Source organism: Oncorhynchus gorbuscha, linkage group LG12 (genome assembly GCF_021184085.1).
Source record: "Oncorhynchus gorbuscha isolate QuinsamMale2020 ecotype Even-year linkage group LG12, OgorEven_v1.0, whole genome shotgun sequence".
Classification (NCBI taxonomy): Eukaryota; Metazoa; Chordata; class Actinopteri; order Salmoniformes; family Salmonidae; genus Oncorhynchus; species Oncorhynchus gorbuscha.
In genome coordinates, this window is record NC_060184.1 from 70,101,603 (window position 1) to 70,121,768 (window position 20,166).

Below are 20,166 nucleotides of genomic sequence, written 5' to 3' on the forward strand. Positions count from 1 at the left end.
CTGAGTCCACACACACACACACACACACACACACACACACACACACACACACACACACACACACACACACACACACACACACACACACACACACACACACACACACACACACACACACACACACACACACACACACACACACACACACACACACACACACACACACACACACACACAATCCATCAGTGCATGCTTAGAGGGCTGTTGTTGTTTTTGTTGTTGTGTGTGTTTGTACATGCAGACGACATGACTGTGTATTGACGGCGGTCTCTGTGCTCTCCCTGCAGTGTGATCAGTGGGTGCTGACACTCGAGGTGGGCAGGCAGGCCGTCGTCTCCCCCCCAGCCCTGAGCTCCGAGCCCAGACACCTTTTTGCCCTGGTCTCTCGAGGGTAAATATAAGGCTGTTTCACCCCTCCCCCCCCTTGACCTCCTCCTCTTTTACCTGCCTCCATCCCACCTCTTAACTCTTAAGTCCCCATACACTGAGGGCTGTCCTTGCACATTTTCAACCCCCCGAATGTTAAGCTTCATTCTTCATTCAGCATGTCTACTTTTCTTCTTCTTTGATGCATCATCATCATCATCATCATCCTTTTTGACATTTGCAATTTTTCTTCCATTCTTTTTATTTAATTTTTAATAGCAATTGATATAAAGCAACTGCTTTCTGTAGATATAGATGGAGAACAGCAAAAGTTTAAGGCATTCTAAAGACTCATTTCACCCTCATTACCGATTTGGGATGAAATTGGCATTGTTTTTAGTCCATTGTTTTCCTTAGTTTCCTTCCGTTTTTCAGGTAGCTATGTGCATGGCATGCTATCATACCATATCAACCCTCACTTTATCTATCTGTGCCTTTGTTGTGAAGAGGAGTCCTTTTTTCTCAATTTGTGGCCTCAAACACCCCACCTCCACACCTGTGTAGGTAAGTCCCACAGATTTCACACACACAAACTTACTTTTATTCGCACCTCCCCCAGTGTCGGTGGGAGTCAAGACTGGACCATTTGATCAGTCGATGGGAGTCAAGACTGGACCATTTGATCAGTCGATGGGAGTCAAGACTGAACCATTTGATCAGTCGATGGGAGTCAAGACTGAACCATTTGATCAGTCGATGGGAGTCAAGACTGAACCATTTGATCAGTCGATGGGAGTCAAGACTGATCCATTTGATCAGTCGATGGGAGTCAAGACTGATCCATTTGATCAGTCGATGGGAGTCAAGACTGAACCATTTGATCAGTCGATGGGAGTCAAGACTGAACCATTTGATCAGTCGATGGGAGTCAAGACTGATCCATTTGATCAGTCGATGGGAGTCAAGACTGATCCATTTGATCAGTCGATGGGAGTCAAGACTGGACCATTTGATCAGTCGATGGGAGTCAAGACTGGACCATTTGATCAGTCGATGGGAGTCAAGACTGGACCATTTGAGTCGATGGGAGTCGACCATTTGATCAGTCGATGGGAGTCAAGACTGAACCATTTGATCAGTCGATGGGAATCAAGACTGAACCATTTGATCAGTGATGAGGGTGTTTTTTTCTTCTGCCTGCATGTTTTACTAATCTGTCAGTTCTGTTAGGTGTCATATTTAGACTTAGGTATAGGCTACTGACGTTATTTTATTTACACATTTTATGCAGCTGCAACATTACTTAAAGGTAAGTCATTTAATTGTAAAGGGGCCTATAAATGAATTATTAATGTTGTCAACATCCTGGCTTTAGACTGGTGCATTTTGAAATCACTTGATGTGTGTGAAGAGACAGAGTAATTTTGCATCAGAGAGAGAGAGATAATTGGCTGGTCCTGACTAGCCAAAGAGGAGTTACCGACAACCGGATGTTCCGGTTTTCAGGGATACAGCTATTTTCAACCTAGCTTCCTTTTCCATTGAAAACCAGATGTGGAAACTCAGCTCAGGCGTTTCTCTTATGCCTGTTACGTCAGACATTTTTCGTGGTTGGTTGATCCCCCCCCCCCCATCTTGTTCACACCAGAATCCGGATCTTTGAGTGAAATGCTGTTGAGTGGAGCTTCCACATTACTTTATTTCTTTATGGGGGTGGATCAGCTTTAATATTGCAAATAGATTGTGGCTTCTATCAATGTAATTGTATCATTTCCAATCCCACATATATTTCAAAAAATATAAACTCAGCAAAAAAAGAAACATCCCCTTTTCAGGACCCTGTCTTTCAAAGATAATTCATGAAAACCCTACTAACTTCACAGATCTTCATTGTAAAGAGTTTGAACACTGTTTCCCATGCTTGTTCAATGAACCATAAACAATTAATGAACATGCATCTGTGGAACGGTTGTTAAGACACTAACAGCTTACAGACGGTAGGCAATTAAGGTCACAGTTATGAAAACGTAGGACACTAAAGAGGCCTTTCTACTGACTCTGAAAAACACCAAAAGAAAGATGCCCAGGGTCCCTGGGGTCCCGTCTCTTTTTATGCTGAGTTTATATACAGTGCATTTGGAAAGTATTCATACCCCTTGACTTTTCCCACATTTTGTTAATAAAATATATATATATTTTTAAAGTAATCCCTCAATCTAAACACAACATCCCATAATGACAAAGCAAATGTTTTTCCTACATTTTTGCAAATGTATTACAAATAAACACTGAAATTTCACATTTACATACGAATTCAGACCCATTACTAAGTACTTTGTTGAAGTACCTTTGGCAGCGATTACAGCCTCGAGTCTTCTTTGGTGTGACGCTACAAACTTGGCACACCTGTGTCTAGGGAGTTTCTCCCATTCTTCTCTGCAGATTATTTCAAGCTCTGTCAGGTTGGATGGAGAGCGTCGCTGCACAGCTATTTTCAGGTCTCTCTAGAGATGTTCGATCGGGTTCTAGTCCAGGCTCTGGCTGGACATTCAGAGACTTGTCCTGAAGCCACTCCTGCATTGTCTTGGCTGGGTGCTGAGGATCGTTGGCCTGTTGGAAGGTGAACCGTCTCTCCAGTCTGAGGTTCTGAGCACTCTGTAGCAGATTTTCATCAAGTCTGCTAAATGACTTAAATCTAATCTAAATCTAAGGATCTCTCTGTACTTTGCGCTGTTCGTCTTTCCCTTGATCCTGACTAGTCTCCAAATCCCTACCGCTGAAAAACATCCCCACAGCATGATGCTGTCGCCACCATGCTTAACCATAGGGATGGTGCCAGGTTTCCTCCAGATGTGGCGCTTGGTAATCAGGCCAAAGAGTTCTTGGTTTCATCAGACCAGAGAATCTTGTTTTGCACGGTCTGAGAGCCCTTTAGGTGCTTTTTGGCAAACTCCAAGCGGGCTGTCATGTGCCTTTAACTGAGGAGTGGCTTCCGTCTGGCCACTCTACCACAAAGGCCTGATTGGTGGAGTTCTGCAGAGATGGTTGTCCTTCTGTAAGGTTCTCTACAGAGGAACTCTGGAGCTCTGTTAGAGTGACCATCGGGTCACCTCCCTGACAAAGGCCCCTTTCCCCCGATTGCTCAGTTTGGCCAGGTGACCAGCTCTAGAAAGGGTCTTGGTGGTTCTAAACTCCTTCCATTTAAAAATGAAGGAGGCCACTGTGTTCTTAGGGACATTCAATGCTGCAGACATTTTTTGGTACCCTTCCCCAAATCTGTGCCGTAACACAATCCTGTCTTGGGGCGCTACGGACAATTAATTCGACCTCCATGGCTTGGTTTACTGTCAACTGTGGGACCTTATATAGGCAGGTGTGTGCCTTTCCAAATTACGTACAATCAATTGAATTTACCACAGGTGGCTTCCAATCAAGTTGTAGAAACATCTCAAGGATGATCAATAAAAATAGGATGCACCCGAGCTCAATTTTGAGTCTAATAGCAAAGGGCACTTAAGTAAATAAAGTATTTTTTTCAAATATATATTTTTTATATACATTTGCAAAAATGTATAGAAACCTGTTTTTGCTTTGTCATTATGGGGTAGTGTGTGTAGATTGATGAGGGACATTTTTGTATTTTTTAAAATTTTCGATTAAGGCTGTAACGTAAGAAAATGTGGAAAAAGTAAATTACTCTGCATACTTCCCAAATGCACTGTATATATTATTTTAAATAGTAAAACCCTAACATTCCATCCCTAATTGGACAAAACTAATAGACAACAACACTTAGGCTTCTACTTCCAGCTTACACATACTATATACTATACACATTTTACAGAAACAGAATACTTTACAATAGTTGTATTTAGTTTGTTTTTAGTCCCATCGTTCAGCTACTCTCATCCCCTCCCATCTATCTTTTTGATTTGTATTTGCCATATAATGTTCAACTGTGCTGTGATGTTTCACAACCGTTCTGAACCTTTCTATTTTCATAGTTTCTACAGAATGTAAATGAAGATAAACAGTGAGTTAGCTGTGTGTGTAATAGTCCCTGAGGGGACAGCTTCCTTTCTACAGAGGCTGATGCCCCTCCCTCCCTCCCTCCCTCCCTCCCTCCCTCCCTCCCTCCCTCCCTCCCTCCCTCCCTCCCTCCCTCCCTCCCTCCCTCCCTCCCTCCCTCCCTCCCTCCCTCCCTCCCTCCTAACCTCACAGCCCCATCAACACCACTCTGGTAGCTGATCTCTACTCTGAGTAGTTAACTGATGTTTTTAGCTAGCTCACATTGCTTCTTTGGAGTCTCAGACACAGGTAATATATTGACCTGAGCACGGCACATGGGAAGATAGATACTGTCAAAGTTTAGACACATTATTGTTTACCTAAACACAGCCATATAGCCTAACCTTGCGCTCGTTTAGCATTTCAACCCTGGTTGTAGGCTAACCTTACCCTATTATAGTAACCCAATAGAAAAAGAGGAGGAAGCAACTGAAAGAGAGATGCAGAGAGACAGCTAAAGAGGTAGACAGGAGACGATGGAGGGGAAAAACAGCCACAGGAGGATTGGTCATGGATTGAGATGAAGAGGAAGCAGATGAAGAAAAGAGTGTCTGTTCGTCCCTAAATGCCTTCACCCCTTTCCTTACCTCTGTAATGTAAACTGTACTGTACCTACAGGCTGACCTTTGCACTGTGAGAGGGAGCTCGAGGCAAGTAGCTGGATGTGCTGTGGGTGGTTGAAAGTGCGTGTGAATTATCTTTACTTGTTGCATCTGTGTTTGGGTGAGTAAGAGCAACAAGTCAGGGTAGCCAGAGAGATGGGAGGGAGGGAGGGAGGTAGTGGAGGGAGGGAGGGAGTGGAGGGAGGGAGGGAGGGAAGGGGATGGAGGGAGGGAGGGAGGGAGGGAAGGGGATGGAGCGAGGGAGGGAAGGGAGGGAAGGAAGGAGGAAGGGAAGCAGGGAAGATGGATAATGGCAGCTGAGTGTGAGCTGAAGGTGGGAGAGAGCGAGGGAAGGAGGGGAGGGAGGGAGCGAGGGAAGGAGGGAGAACCGGAGGAGGAGAGAAAAGCAGATGACGGGGGGGAAGGGTGGTCCTCTAAAAACTCACTCACAAACACGGGCCAGTAGGGCGGGAGGGAGAACACTCTTCATCGATCAGACACACAAACACGGGCCAGTAGGGCGGGAGGGAGAACACTCTTCATCGATCAGACACACAAACACGGGCCAGTAGGGCGGGAGGGAGAACACTCTTCATCAATCAGACACACAAACACGGCCAGTAGGGCGGGAGGGAGAACACTCTTCATCGATCAGACACACAAACACGGGCCAGTAGGGCGGGAGGGAGAACACTCTTCATCAATCAGACTCACAAACACGGGCCAGTAGGGCGGGAAGGAGAACACTCTTCATCGATCAGACTCACAAACACGGGCCAGTAGGGCGGGAGGGAGAACACTCTTCATCGATCAGACACACAAACACGGGCCAGTAGGGCGGGAGGGAGAACACTCTTCATCAATCAGACTCACAAACACGGGCCAGTAGGGCGGGAGGGAGAACACTCTTCATCAATCAGACTCACAAACACGGGCCAGTAGGGCGGGAGGGAGAACACTCTTCATCGATCAGACTCACAAACACGGGCCAGTAGGGCGGGAGGGAGAACACTCTTCATCGATCAGACTCACAAACACGGGCCAGTAGGGCGGGAGGGAGAACACTCTTCATCAATCAGACTCACAAACACGGGCCAGTAAGGCGGGAGGGAGAACACTCTTCATCAATCAGACTCACAAACACGGGCCAGTAGGGTGGGAGGGAGAACACTCTTCATCGATCAGACTCACAAACACGGGCCAGTAGGGCGGGAGGGAGAACACTCTTCATCGATCAGACTCACAAACACGGGCCAGTAGGGCGGGAGGGAGAACACTCTCTGCATCAATCAGACTCACAAACACGGGCCAGTAGGGCGGGAGGGAGAACACTCTTCATCGATCAGACTCACAAACACGGGCCAGTAGGGCGGGAGGGAGAACACTCTTCATCGATCAGACTCACAAACACGGGCCAGTAGGGCGGGAGGGAGAACACTCTTCATCAATCAGACTCACAAACACGGGCCAGTAAGGCGGGAGGGAGAACACTCTTCATCAATCAGACTCACAAACACGGGCCAGTAGGGCGGGAGGGAGAACACTCTTCATCGATCAGACTCACAAACACGGGCCAGTAGGGCGGGAGGGAGAACACTCTTCATCAATCAGACTCACAAACACGGGCCAGTAGGGCGGGAGGGAGAACACTCTTCATCGATCAGACACACAAACACGGGCCAGTAGGGCGGGAGGGAGAACACTCTTCATCGATCAGACTCACAAACACGGGCTTGGGTACCTCTTTGTACACGGTTTCTAAGAAGCTGAGAAACGACGCATTCGGCTTGCAGCGACGCGACACACACACACACAATTCTAACCTTAACCCTAAACCCCCTAGAAATAGGGAACGATGACTTCTCATGGTGTTAGGAGGAGAGAGACCGTTAGAGACCTTTAAGAGGGAACGTTGACTTCTCATGGTGTTAGGAGGAGAGAGACCGTTAGAGACCTTTAAGAGGGAACGTTGACTTCTCATGGTGTTAGGAGGAGAGAGACCGTTAGAGACCTTTAAGAGGGAACGTTGACTTCTCATGGTGTCAGGAGGAGAGAGACCGTTAGAGACCTTTAAGAGGGAACGTTGACTTCTCATGGTGTCAGGAGGAGAGAGACCGTTAGAGACCTTTAAGAGGGAACGTTGACTTCTCATGGTGTCAGGAGGAGAGAGACCGTTAGAGACCTTTAAGAGGGAACGTTGACTTTTCATGGTGTCAGGAGGAGAGAGACCGTTAGAGACCTTTAAGAGGGAACGTTGACTTCTCATGGTGTCAGGAGGAGAGAGACCGTTAGAGACCTTTAAGAGGGAACGTTGACTTCTCATGGTGTCAGGAGGAGAGAGACCGTTAGAGACCTTTAAGAGGGAACGTTGACTTCTCATGGTGTCAGGAGGAGAGAGACCGTTAGGAGGGGAGGTAATAAATAGCCAACATATGGTCACGGATCCCTCCACCTCTCCCTCCCTCACTCCCTCTCTTCTCCCTCTCCAGCCTTGATATAGAATTCCCCCTCTCTCTCATACACACACACGCACGCACGCACGCACGCACACACACACACACACACACACACACACACACACACACACACACACACACACACACACACACACACACACACACACACACACACACACACACACACACACACACACACACACACACACACATCCTCTCGCGAGATAACTCTTCACTACACCCTGTTGGAATGCTTTGAAAATGCGTTGTTGCTTCCTTCCTCTTATCTCCCTCCAATCCTTGATTTGATCACTGATCTGACAATGCCTGGACTGGGTTACTGCGCCTGGTTCTCGCTCTCTCTCTCTCTACTCTCGTTTATCTAGCTAGCTAGTCTGGAAGGACCAAAAGGGCCAAAGGGTGAATGGATTATTAACAGTACAGCTTTGTTAGTGCAGAGATGAAGCAAATCTCCCCACTGTTTGCTTTGAAGAGCATGTGTCAGTTTTGGCAGTTTGGCTCACGGCCCATTGTCTATCAATCTATATAACGTATTAGTCACTGAACTGTAGCCTGAGCGGATGGCTTAGTTGATAAATGTGAGGCAGAGTTATCCCTGTTTTTAACACATTTTAATACTTGAATAATGTCATGGAGAATGAAGGGTGACTTTAAGGCAGTGGACACGTGTCACCCACCCACTCTAGAACAAGTGATTTGTCACCAGCTTTATGTCCACACACAGGTGTCCCCTCTAGCCCACCACCCCTCTGACCTTGTCATGTGACTGATGCTGTTGCCAGATTGGTGGCTGACAGACTGTGTGTGGAAGGTGGTGGCGGTGTCATATTTAGGTCAACGTCTTTGGTTGCTGCAAGTTGATTGATTGAGAGCACTTTCACATAGGGCTTGAAACCTAAAACAAATTGCTACAGTTTCCAATAATCAATGGGAAGAATTGATTGCATAACCTAATACTTCTATGAATCAATCCAACTTCATGAACTGAGCTTGTTACACGAGTAAGATCAAATGTAAATATATAAATAACAATCAAGTGTTGCAAACAAAATGCATCAACCGATACAGATGTTTACAGATTCAGGTTAAACCGAGTGTGAGAGATGATGGAGGGAAGAGGGAGGGGCCCGGCCAGGCAGGCAGACAAAACAAGATGGAGAGAGACGGAAGGAGAGGGGGAGAGCAAATGGAGGTGGGAGGAGTCTGCGAGAGGGAGGGAGTACGAGGGGGCCCAAGGTTTGACAAGAGGAGAGGAGAGGAGAGGAGAGAAGAGGAGAGGAGAGGAGAGGAGAGGAGAGGAGAGAGAAGAGGAGAGGAGAGAGGAGAGGAGAGGAGAGGAGAGGAGAGGAGAGAAGAGAGGAGAGAGAGGAGAGGAGAGGAGAGGAGAGAGGAGAGAGAGAGAGAGGAGAGGAGAGGAGAGGAGAGGAGAGGAGAGGAGAGGAGAGGAGAGGAGAGGAGAGGAGAGGAGAGGAGAGGCATTCTTGTTTGCTGCTCTTTGGCACAGTGTGGCAACTTTTCCATCGCTGTGTGTAACTTCCACACTCTCTCACACACATGCACGCACACACATACACACACACGCACACACATGCACGCACACACATACACACACACGCACACACATGCACGCACGCACATGCACGCACACACAAATGCACGAACACGCACACACACACACAAAGTTGTTTCTCTCTTGACTCCCACATTGTGACCTCCCCTGCTATTTTTTTTACAAGGATGTGCAAGAATGTCAGGATGTCAGGGTCGGGCAGCGCGGTGTGTGTGTTTGTGTGTGTAGGATAGAGGGGGGGGGTGTCAAAGCCGGAGTGAGAGTGATGGCTGGGAACAGATGTAGTAACAGCAGCCACTGCTGCCCCCCTTCAACCGTCCTCTCCACACACACACACACACACACACACACACACACACACACACACACACACACACACACACACACACACACACACACACACACACACACACACACACACACACACACACACACACACACACACACACACACACACACACACACACACACACACACACACACACACACACACACACACACACACACACACACACACACACGTGCACCTCTCCTGTAACATGCGCTACTCTCTCTGTGAGCGTGTGTTGGAATCTCCAAACAAGTGCAACAGTCTGCCCCAGTCGCCTGCTCTGAAAACATCACAACAGAAATCTGGAAACCTAGCCCAACCGTTGTGCAATCTCTCTTTCTCTCACTTTACTCTCTCCCTCAGCCTTTTTTCATTTCTTCAACTACCCTTTCTATGTCTTGGTATCTCTTCCGTTCTCTCCTTATCCTCCCTCTATCTTCTCCCCCTCTTTCCTTCCTCCATCTATCCCTCTCTTTCAAGCCTTTCCTTCTTCCCTGTTCCCACCATCTGTTGCAGTTCATTTTAGCAGGCCATAAAAAGTGTTTGATCCACCAATCAGAGTGCGGGATGGGGGGGTGATGCTCGGGCTAATGAAATAAAACAAATCCACGGCTAAGCTTGAGATCTGCGTTTAGCAGTTAGCCCCCCCCATGGCCAACCAACCCCCCACTATTTGATATGACCACTTGTATTACTAGTTAGTGCTGCTACTCCGTTGGCTACTGAAGGATACTTACTCCACAATACTGGTTTTAGTCCAGTAGCTTTCATTCATTTATGCATGATGCAATACTGTAGTGAGAAAGGGCTCAGTAAGTCTGTGCGTGGTGTTACTTGCAACACCAGGGAGGGTTCTGTTTGTTATATCCTGCATGACTCATTTTTGTCAATGAAAAAAGACAAATATGTTGTACATAGGATGCAGTAACAGCAAGACATGTAGTGAGAGGCACGCACACACCCCTCTCACCCTATCAGAGGGCACCGTCACACTGCACCTGCTTAGGCCATGTTACTGTCTGTGATGGCACGTCACGGCTCGCTCCCGTGGGTCACTAAAAAACATAACCAGCCTTTACCAGTCTGTTTAAGCTCACGTCTCTCTCACCCACTCATTCCCCCTCTCCTCCTTTTGCCCCCCTTCCTCTCCTCCATCTCATCTTGTATTTGTCTCTCTGCTACTCCAGTGTCTGTTTCCCAGACCCTGGTTCCCTTTCCCTTCCTCTCCTCCATCTCATCTTGTATTTGTCTCTCTGCTACTCCAGTGTCTGTTTCCCAGACCCTGGTTCCCTTTCCCTTCCTCTCCTCCATCTCATCTTGTATTTGTCTCTCTGCTACTCCAGTGTCTGTTTCCCAGACCCTGGTTCCCTTTCCCTTCCTCTCCTCCATCTCATCTTGTATTTGTCTCTCTGCTACTCCAGTGTCTGTTTCCCAGACCCTGGTTCCCTTTCCCTTCCTCTCCTCCATCTCATCTTGTATTTGTCTCTCTGCTACTCCAGTGTCTGTTTCCCAGACCCTGGTTCCCTTTCCCTTCCTCTCCTCCATCTCATCTTGTATTTGTTCTCTGCTACTCCAGTGTCTGTTTCCCAGACCCTGGTTCCCTTTCCCTTCCTCTCCTCCATCTCATCTTGTATTTGTCTCTCTGCTACTCCAGTGTCTGTTTCCCAGACCCTGGTTCCCTCCCTTCCTCTCCTCCATCTCATCTTGTATTTGTCTCTCTGAGACCCTGGTTCCCTTTCCCTTCCTCTCCTCCATCTCATCTGGTATTGGTCTCTCTGCTACTCCAGTGTCTGTTTCCCAGACCCGTTCCCTTTCCCTTCCTCTCCTCCATCTCATCTTGTATTGGTTCCCAGTGTCTGTTTCCCAGACCCTGGTTCCTCTCCTCCATCTCATCTTGTATTTGTCTCTCTCTACTCCAGTGTCTGTTTCCAGTGTTCCCTTCCCTTCTCTTTCTCATCTTGTAGACCCAGTGTCTGTTCCCAGACCCTGGTTCCCTTTCCCTTCCTCTCCTCCATCTCATCTTGTATCTCAGTGTCTGTTTCCCAGACCCTGGTTCCCTTTCCCTTCCTCTCCTCCATCTCATCTTGTATTTGTCTCTCTGCTACTCCAGTGTGTCTGTTTCATCCAGACCCTGGTTCCCTTTCCTTCCTCTCCTCCATCTCATCTTGTATTTGTCTCTCTGCTACTCCAGTGTCTGTTTCCCAGACCCTGGTTCCCTTTCCTTCTCCTCCATCTCATCTGTATTTGTCCTCTCTACTCCAGTGTCTGTTTCCCAGACCCTGGTTCCCTTTCCCTTCCTCTCCTCCATCTCATCTTGTATTTGTCTCTCTGCTACTCCAGTGTCTGTTTCCCAGACCCTGGTTCCCTTTCCCTTCCTCTCCTCCATCTCATCTTGTATTTGTCTCTCTGCTACTCCAGTGTCTGTTTCCCAGACCCTGGTTCCCTTTCCCTTCCTCTCCATCTCCATCTCATCAGTGTCTGTTTACCCTGGTTCCCTTTCCCTTCCTTTCCATCTCTATTTGTTCTCTACTCCAGTGTCTGTTTCCCAGACCCTGGTTCCCTTTCCCTTCCTCTCCTCCATCTCATCTTGTATTAGTCTCTCTGCTACTCCAGTGTCTGTTTCCCAGACCCTTGTTCCCTTTCCTTCCCTCTCTGTTCTCTCATCTATTTTTCTCTTCATCATCCCAACTCCTGTCCTCCATCGATTTCTTTTTCCCACTCCCTTTTTCATCCACTTTGGTTTTCTGAGTGACTCACACTAAACCCATGTAGAGGAACGAGACATGTAGAGACTAGAACACGTACTCCACCCCTCCATGAGGAGGAGGAAGTGGCCTGGACCGTAGAGGAGCTTCCTGTGGGGCTGTGAACGGAAAGCCGCAATTAACAGGAGGGGGAACTTCTGACTACCTCTCTCTTTCTCTCCTCCCTCTTCTCTTTTTTGCTTATTCTGCAGTTTTATCTCTCCTTATCTCTTCCCCCTTTTTCTTTCTTTCCTTCCCCTCTTTTGCATCCTCCTCTCCTCTATTTTTCCATCTTTTTATCCATCTTCCCTGCTTCCCTGCTTCCCTGCTTCCCTGCTTCCCTGCTTCCCTGCTTCCCCTTCCCTTCCCTTCCCTTCCCTTCCCTTCCCTTCCCTTCCCTTCCCTTCCCTTCCCTTCCCTTCCCTTCCCTTCCCTTCCCCCTTCCCTTCCCCCTCCCTCCCTCCCTCCCTCCCTCCCTCCCTCCCTCCCTCCCTCCCTCCCCTCCCTGTCCTTTAACTGTATCTCAGTCACTGTCTGTATTAGTTGGGGCTCCATAGCCAACTAACTACCTTAGTCATAGTTAGGGATGTGTTCAGGATACAGGATGGGCCTGGGGGTAGTACAGAAAGCACCAGTCCAGCATGGAGTTGGAGAGATTAGCTCCCCAAACCCTCCCATTGGGGACTGGGCGCTCCAAGCTACATGGTGTGGAGAGAGGATGGGGAAACCAAGGGATTGAACCTGTGTGTATTTGGGTGAGTGGGTATCAGTGGAGGCTGCCGAGGGGAGGACGGCTCATAATAATTTATAGAACGGAGCCAATGGACCCTTGGACCCTTGTGTTTGATGTAATTGATACCATTCCACTCATTCCACTCCAGCCATTACCACAAGCCTGTCCTCCCCATTAAGGTGCCACCAACCTCCTGTGGTGGGTAGTGGTGTGGGGGCTTATGGGGTTACTTGAATCCTGGTGGCCTGCTGTGATTGGTTTGTTACTAGAGAGAAGTAGTTTTGCAATGCTGAGGATGGAAGGAAAGAAATACGGTTTCTACCCTCCCTCCCTCCCCGCCTCCCTCCCTCCCCGCCTCCCTCTCTCCCCGCCTCCCTCCATCCCTCGCTCACTCTCTTGTGTCATACGAAACAGGTGTGAGTGTCATAAAACACAGGCTATTGTATCTAGCTAGTGACATCAACTCTTTTCCACTGGGCATCGAGTCAGTATTCTCTCTCCCAATTACAAGGTCACCCTACACCACCTCTTCCTCCACCACCTCCTCCCTGCGTAAACCTCAACCCCCCCTCAACCCCTCTAAGTCCTCCTGCCACTCCATAAGCCACCCTATGCTCAAGTGCACACTGTGAAGTGCACTGCATACTCACTTAATTGACCATCTTCTGACTACTGCTCTTGATCGTGTGTGTGTGTGTGTGTGTGTGTGTGTGTGTGTGTGTGTGTGTGTGTGTGTGTGTGTGTGTGTGTGTGTGTGTGTGTGTGTGTGTGTGTGTGTGTGTGTGTGTGTGTGTGTGTGTGTGTGTGTGTGTGTGTGTGTGTGTGTGTGTGTGTGTGGCATCAGTGTCTTAAAAATCTTTGGGCAGGGGAAATTCTAATAGCTAGCTAAAAAAAGCCTTCTAGCTTGTGTGTCTGTCCCATGTCACTAAGTTTGTGTGTATGTTTGTGTTGTTGCAGTGATGGAGAGCACGCGTCCTGGGGGAGGAGTGAGCGTCGAGCTGAGCGCTGGAGAGACCGAGCACTCGGAGGAGCAGGAGACCCCTGACTCCACACACACACAGGACAAACACACAGGTCAGGGTGGTGTGTGTGCCTGTGTGTCCGTGTTTCAGTGTTCTTATGTGTGTGTTAGCTTCTGTGTGGGTGTGGGTGTGGGTGTGTGTTTGCGTGTGTGTGTATGTTTGCGTGTGTGTGTGTGTGTGTTTGCGTGTATGTGTGTGTGTGTTTGCGTGTATGTGTGTGTGCTAACGGCGGTTTCCTCGCTCTTCCCAGGGAGTAACGGAGCGATGGAGGAAGAGGAGGAGGAAGGCGTGGCTGGAGAAAATGGAGAGAATATGACAGAGGAGGAAGGCGTGGACTTGTCATCCATCAACACCATGTTGTCGACGGTGATGAATGCAGGCCAGCTCAACGGAGCCCTGGAGCCTTCCACACCCTCCACCCCCATCAGCAAGACCACCCTGCCCAGACCCCCTAGTGTCAACCGCAACGCCCGGAGGAACACCACGGTACACACACACACACACACACACACAAAATGAACAGGGAAGAGGCTGAGTCTGTTTAGCATCACATTTTTTTTTCATCAAGTGTTTTTAAAAATGTATTTAACCTTTAACAAGGCAAATCAGTTAAGAACAAATTGTTACTTAAAAAGACAGCCTAGCAAAAGGCCTCCTGCGGGGACGGGGGCTGGGATTAACAATAAATACGATATAAATATAGGACAAAACACACATCACAACAAGAAACACAACACGACATAAAGTAAAACCTGATGTTTCTGACTAGGCGCCAACAGTGAGTTACAGATGTGTTACAGAGTGTGTGTGTGTGTGTGTGTGTGTGTGTGTGTGTGTGTGTGTGTGTGTGTGTGTGTGTGTGTGTGTGTGTGTGTGTGTGTGTGTGTGTGTGTGTGTGTGTGTGTGTGTGTGTGTGTGTGTGTGTGTGTGTGTGTGTGTGTCTGTGTGTGTGTGTGTGTGTCAGTTTTCAAACGAGTAGCAACAAATGGTCCATAACTCTCCTTGCCTCTCAATTCCCCTTCTGTCTCCCCCGGCCTGGGTCACCTGGCTCCTTTTAAAGCCTGGGATTGGGGCCCGTAGCGTTCGGGTGTAGGACAAACAGGTGTCAGTAATGAAGCACACACACACACACACAGCCTGGAACAAGAGCCATCCAGAACCAGAGCTTTAGGCCCACCCTCCCTTGTCATACACAGTGTACTTCACTTCCCTTTAGCAGGACTGGCCTGATTCTCAGGCTCTCGCCACTTGAGGAAACCGGCTTACAGACGATTATGTAATTCACCAGATTATGTCAGCTCTAGCATGGGCCGCACACAGCTGTATGGTCAATGCTTGCTAGCGGATGAAGAGGTTTTCACTAGTGGCCAGCTTGCAGAGTTCACACTGGGCTGTGGTTTAGAAAGAGTAGCAGAGAGAAGGAAATGGTGTCTAAACTGAGTCTGTCTGCCTGGCTGAGCTTTCCCCTTTTAAACAAGCAGTCGTTATGTATCTTCTGCTGCAAGCCTCAAACTCAATTCACTTTAACTGCATTTGAAAGGCATTGGTTGATATAGTCAAAGCAGAACTATATGAAAGACTGGAAGGTATGAAACAGAAACTCCACCGCTCTCCCTCTCTCTTGATGTTCATCCTGCAGTATGGACACACACACACACACACACACACACACACACACACACACACACACACACACACACACACACACACACACACACACACACACACACACACACACACACACACACACACACACACACACACACACACACACACACACACACACACACACACACACACACACACACACACACACACACACACACACACACACACACACACTCGCAGGAGAATGAATGAAGGATGTTTCTTGACCTCTGTTACCACACACTATACACTATATAGTGGAGAAAACGTCTGTAATGCAGTGGATGCCAGCAAGATGTTGGGCTGTGAAACAGACTTGAGTGGAAGCCAGCAAGATGTTGGGCTGTGAAACAGACTTGAGTGGAAGCCAGCAGTGCACAGGGTTTAAACAACACCGATGCTAGTCCTCGCAGAGAGGAAAAGGAAGTGCTTCCTAGAGATTGTTTTTGAAGAGTGTGTGTGTGTGTGTGTGTGTGTGTGTGTGTGTGTGTGTGTGTGTGTGTGTGTGTGTGTGTGTGTGTGTGTGTGTGTGTGTGTGTGTGTGTGTGTGTGTGTGTGTGTGTGTGTGTGTGTGTGTGTGTGTGTGTGTGTGTGTGTGATCCATGGCACTGTAGTGTTCAGTCAGTCAGTTAATGATCAGCTGTAGTGTCAACAGCAAAGAGGGAGGGAGAGAGAGAGAGAGAGAGAGAGAGAGAGAGAGAGAGAGAGAGAGAGAGAGAGAGAGAGAGAGAGAGAGAGAGAGAGAGAGAGAGAGAGAGAGAGAGAGAGAGAGAGAGAGAGAGAGAGAGAGAGGGGGGGGGGGGCCTGGGATGTAGGGTTACACTGAGCTCAACGCCAAACATCCCCCTCACCATGCACACACACACACACACACCAATCAACAGGTAACTGAGCAGGGCTACAGGCGAATGAGTGACAGGGTCAATGTGAGCATCAAATCCAAATCCCAAACTCTCTGGGACTAGCAGGTCAACGGAGGGAGAGACAGTCAGCCGTCTGCAGATATGACGAAAGATAAGACATCAGCATTCTGCTCTTTATCATCAAAATCATTTCATTCAATGACATTGTTGTATTGCACAGACTAGGATAGCAGACTCTGTGGGATTTTCCCCATGGTAAATGGAGTAGACATCAGTGCTTCAGGCCCCACCAACCACAGTCCATCCATCTACGGCATAGTAATGAAAGCCAAGAGGAAGTATTTTTGCCGTATAACCAACTCCAATGATCAAATCTTAACCATTTCAAAGATGAAGCTACTATAGGTTTCACTGGTCAGGATTGGACCTCACAGTATATTCCCATGTCGCCTCTCTGTGTGTTTCTAACCTCTCGTCTCCTCCTGTGTGGGACTGTGTTACAGGAAGCCAAAGACTTCAGTACAGATTTCATCTGTCCCCTGTGTGACAAGGACTGTATGACCCAACACCAGCTCACTATGCACATCCGACAGGTAACACTACTATTCACAAGTACATGAAGTCATGGAAGTAATAACCATAACATGTAGTAATTATACTCTATAATCTCTCTCTCAGCACAACTCGGACAACGGGGCGACGGACCATTCATGCAGCATCTGTGGCAAAGCCCTGAGCTCAGCCAGCTCACTGGACCGCCACATGCTAGTGCACAGTGGAGAGAGGCCCTACAAGTGCTCCTTCTGCGGACAGACTTTCACCACCAACGGCAACATGCACAGGTCAGACACCCACCCACCCTCACTCACACTCACTCTAACTCTCATTGGTTATCACTACCTGCTGATGTTTAGTCTTTGTGGTCAGGCCTGGTGTGATTTCTACATGGTTTTCTGTTTTGCGTGTCAAACACAGAAACTGGTAGAAAACCGTTCATTGCTAATGGTATTCACCTCTACAGTAGACGTTTTCATTACCCGGGGTAGTTCACCTCTACAGTAGACGTTTTCATTACCCGGGGTAGTTCACCTCTACAGTAGACGTTTCATTACCCGGGGAGTTCACCTCTACAGTAGACGTTTTCATTACCCTTGGTAGTTCACCTCTACAGTAGACGTTTCATTACCCGGGGTAGTTCACCTCTACAGTAGACGTTTCATTACCCGGGGTAGTTCACCTCTACAGTAGACGTTTCATTACCCGGGGTAGTTCACCTCTACAGTAGACGTTTTCATTACCCTTGGTAGTTCACCTCTACAGTAGACGTTTCATTACCCGGGGTAGTTCACCTCTACAGTAGACGTTTCATTACCCGGGGTAGTTCACCTCTACAGTAGACGTTTCATTACCCTTGGTAGTTCACCTCTACAGTAGACGTTTCATTACCCTTGGTAGTTCACCTCTACAGTAGACGTTTCATTACCCTTGGTAGTTCACCTCTACAGTAGACGTTTCATTACCCGGGGTAGTTCACCTCTACAGTAGACGTTTTCATTACCCGGGTAGTTCACCTCTACAGTAGACGTTTCATTACGGGGTAGTTCACCTCTACAGTAGACGTTTTCATTACCGGGGTAGTTCACCTCTACAGTAGACGTTTCATTACCGGGGTAGTTCACCTCTACAGTAGACGTTTCATTACCGGGGTAGTTCACCTCTACAGTAGACGTTTCATTACCCGGGGTAGTTCACCTCTACAGTAGACGTTTCATTACCCGGGGTAGTTCACCTCTACAGTAGACGTTTTCATTACCCTTGGTAGTTCACCTCTACAGTAGACGTTTTCATTACCCGGGGTAGTTCACCTCTACAGTAGACGTTTTTATTACCCGGGGTAGTTCACCTCTACAGTAGACGTTTCATTACCCGGGGTAGTTCACCTCTACAGTAGACGTTTCATTACCCTTGGTAGTTCACCTCTACAGTAGACGTTTCATTACCCGGGGTAGTTCACCTCTACAGTAGATGTTTCATTACCCGGGGTAGTTCACCTCTACAGTAGACGTTTCATTACCCGGGGCAGTTTTTTTCTCCCTTCAAGCTTTAGAAAAGTACTATTCATCTCACAAGAAATGCCATGTGTAAAGGTCGTATGCCAAGGAAGGCTGAGAGTATTACCAAGACTAAGGTTTTGGTCTTTAAGCCTCTCTGTAAACACTACCCTTCCCAGCTATGACAGCAGCACCACCCAAACACATGTGCAGTCCTGCTCCCGCCACACAAACCCAGCACAAATCCCAGCGTTAGCTAGCACCTGTTGCCAACTGCAAACGCGCCCTTCAGAATAGCCTAGCAGTTGATATAAAACACGATACTCAGTAAACAAACAAATCCCAGAGGGAAAGCATTGTTTTTTTCTCTCCCAAAAAATGTCTGAATTCCTCAAACAAAAACACAATACACATAAATACAAAGTCAAAGCCATCATCACACGGTACAGTCGCAAAGACTCTCCCCCTCAGTGGTGCCGGGTCATTTTTTATTATTCATATTTATGGATTTTTTTTAACCAGAAATGACTAAGAATACAGATTCATCTTCAATTCATACATAATTTGGGTGGGCATAGTTTGGTCTGTTATGCCCACACACCAATGGTCAACAAGGCCTTGAGGGGAAAAGGGGGTTGAATGAATAAATGAAGGAACCCGTTGACTTTTCAAGCTCCTGCCTGATGCTTAAACCCCCTATCTTCAAGCTAACGTTTGTCAGACCATTTACATGGAGGGGTGAGGGGCTAGGAGTTCAGAGGACTGTGGCACAGAGATAAATGTATGGGCGTTATCAGGGGCTGCTGTTTAGGCAGAGTAAAACACAGGAAGTGGGAAGATGATGTTGGCCCCCTCCCCACTTCAACACACACACACCCGATGATGGGGTATCTGCTCCCAGCATGCTAGACTGAATTCACTAGAATTGACTGAATTTACTAGATTTGACTAGATTTGACTGAATTGACTAGAATTGACTAGATTTGACTGAATTGACTAGAATTTGGAGCTTGAGGTTTGAATGTGACGTGCTGATGTGAGAAGGGCCATCCCATTGAGTTGACCTGCCTTACAACATATGCTTCTGAAGTTGCCCTGCTGCACAGTTAACTTCTCCTGATGAAGGAGTGTTGTCGTGAAATCTAAACGGCTGGATGTTGAAGTCTGCTGTCTGCATGATAGGGATGCACCAGGACAGTAGTCTGCCTGCTCGGTAGATGCAGCTCTCTCATGCACATGGAATGAAGAGGTGTGGGCAGGAAACAATGAGTGTAGGCCGCCTCAATCTGAGAGAAAACGACTGTCAGAAAGACGTTTGTGTGTTGGTAGCTCAGTGCTCTCCAGTGTCACAGGATGTCAAAGGATGCGGGTGAATTCTGTTTAGAAAATACTAGGCGATACTAAGTTGTTACTTTGCATGTAAGTGTTATTTTTCACCACCCTATTTAGCATGTTCTTAACACTCCGAAAAAAGAAGCTTTGGGGTAAGAAACTCGAAGCACACTGAGATGGAGGTGGGCTCTATTCATTCTATTTCTATCTGCCACCTTCCTCGTGAATGTTCCACGGTACTGAATCCATCCAGCTCTGGGCTGATGTGATGGAGCTGTCCATATGACTGGCAGTGGAGCAGCCATTTTGTTGCCGGAGCATCAAATGAAATGGGGCCTGCTGTTGTGAGCCGGTTGCCAA

At 47.8% G+C, this 20,166-nt stretch overlaps 1 protein-coding gene across 1 annotated transcript in view; it reads left to right on the forward strand.

Annotated features, from left to right (window-relative positions):
* Positions 1 to 20,166, forward strand: part of LOC123991342 (ras-responsive element-binding protein 1-like) — a 70,764-nt gene that overhangs the window by 32,993 nt on the left and 17,605 nt on the right. The window contains 4 exon segments of the mRNA XM_046292842.1: positions 13,849 to 13,965; positions 14,164 to 14,399; positions 16,927 to 17,016; positions 17,102 to 17,265. Of these exon segments, the coding sequence (XP_046148798.1) occupies positions 13,849 to 13,965; positions 14,164 to 14,399; positions 16,927 to 17,016; positions 17,102 to 17,265 (607 nt within the window).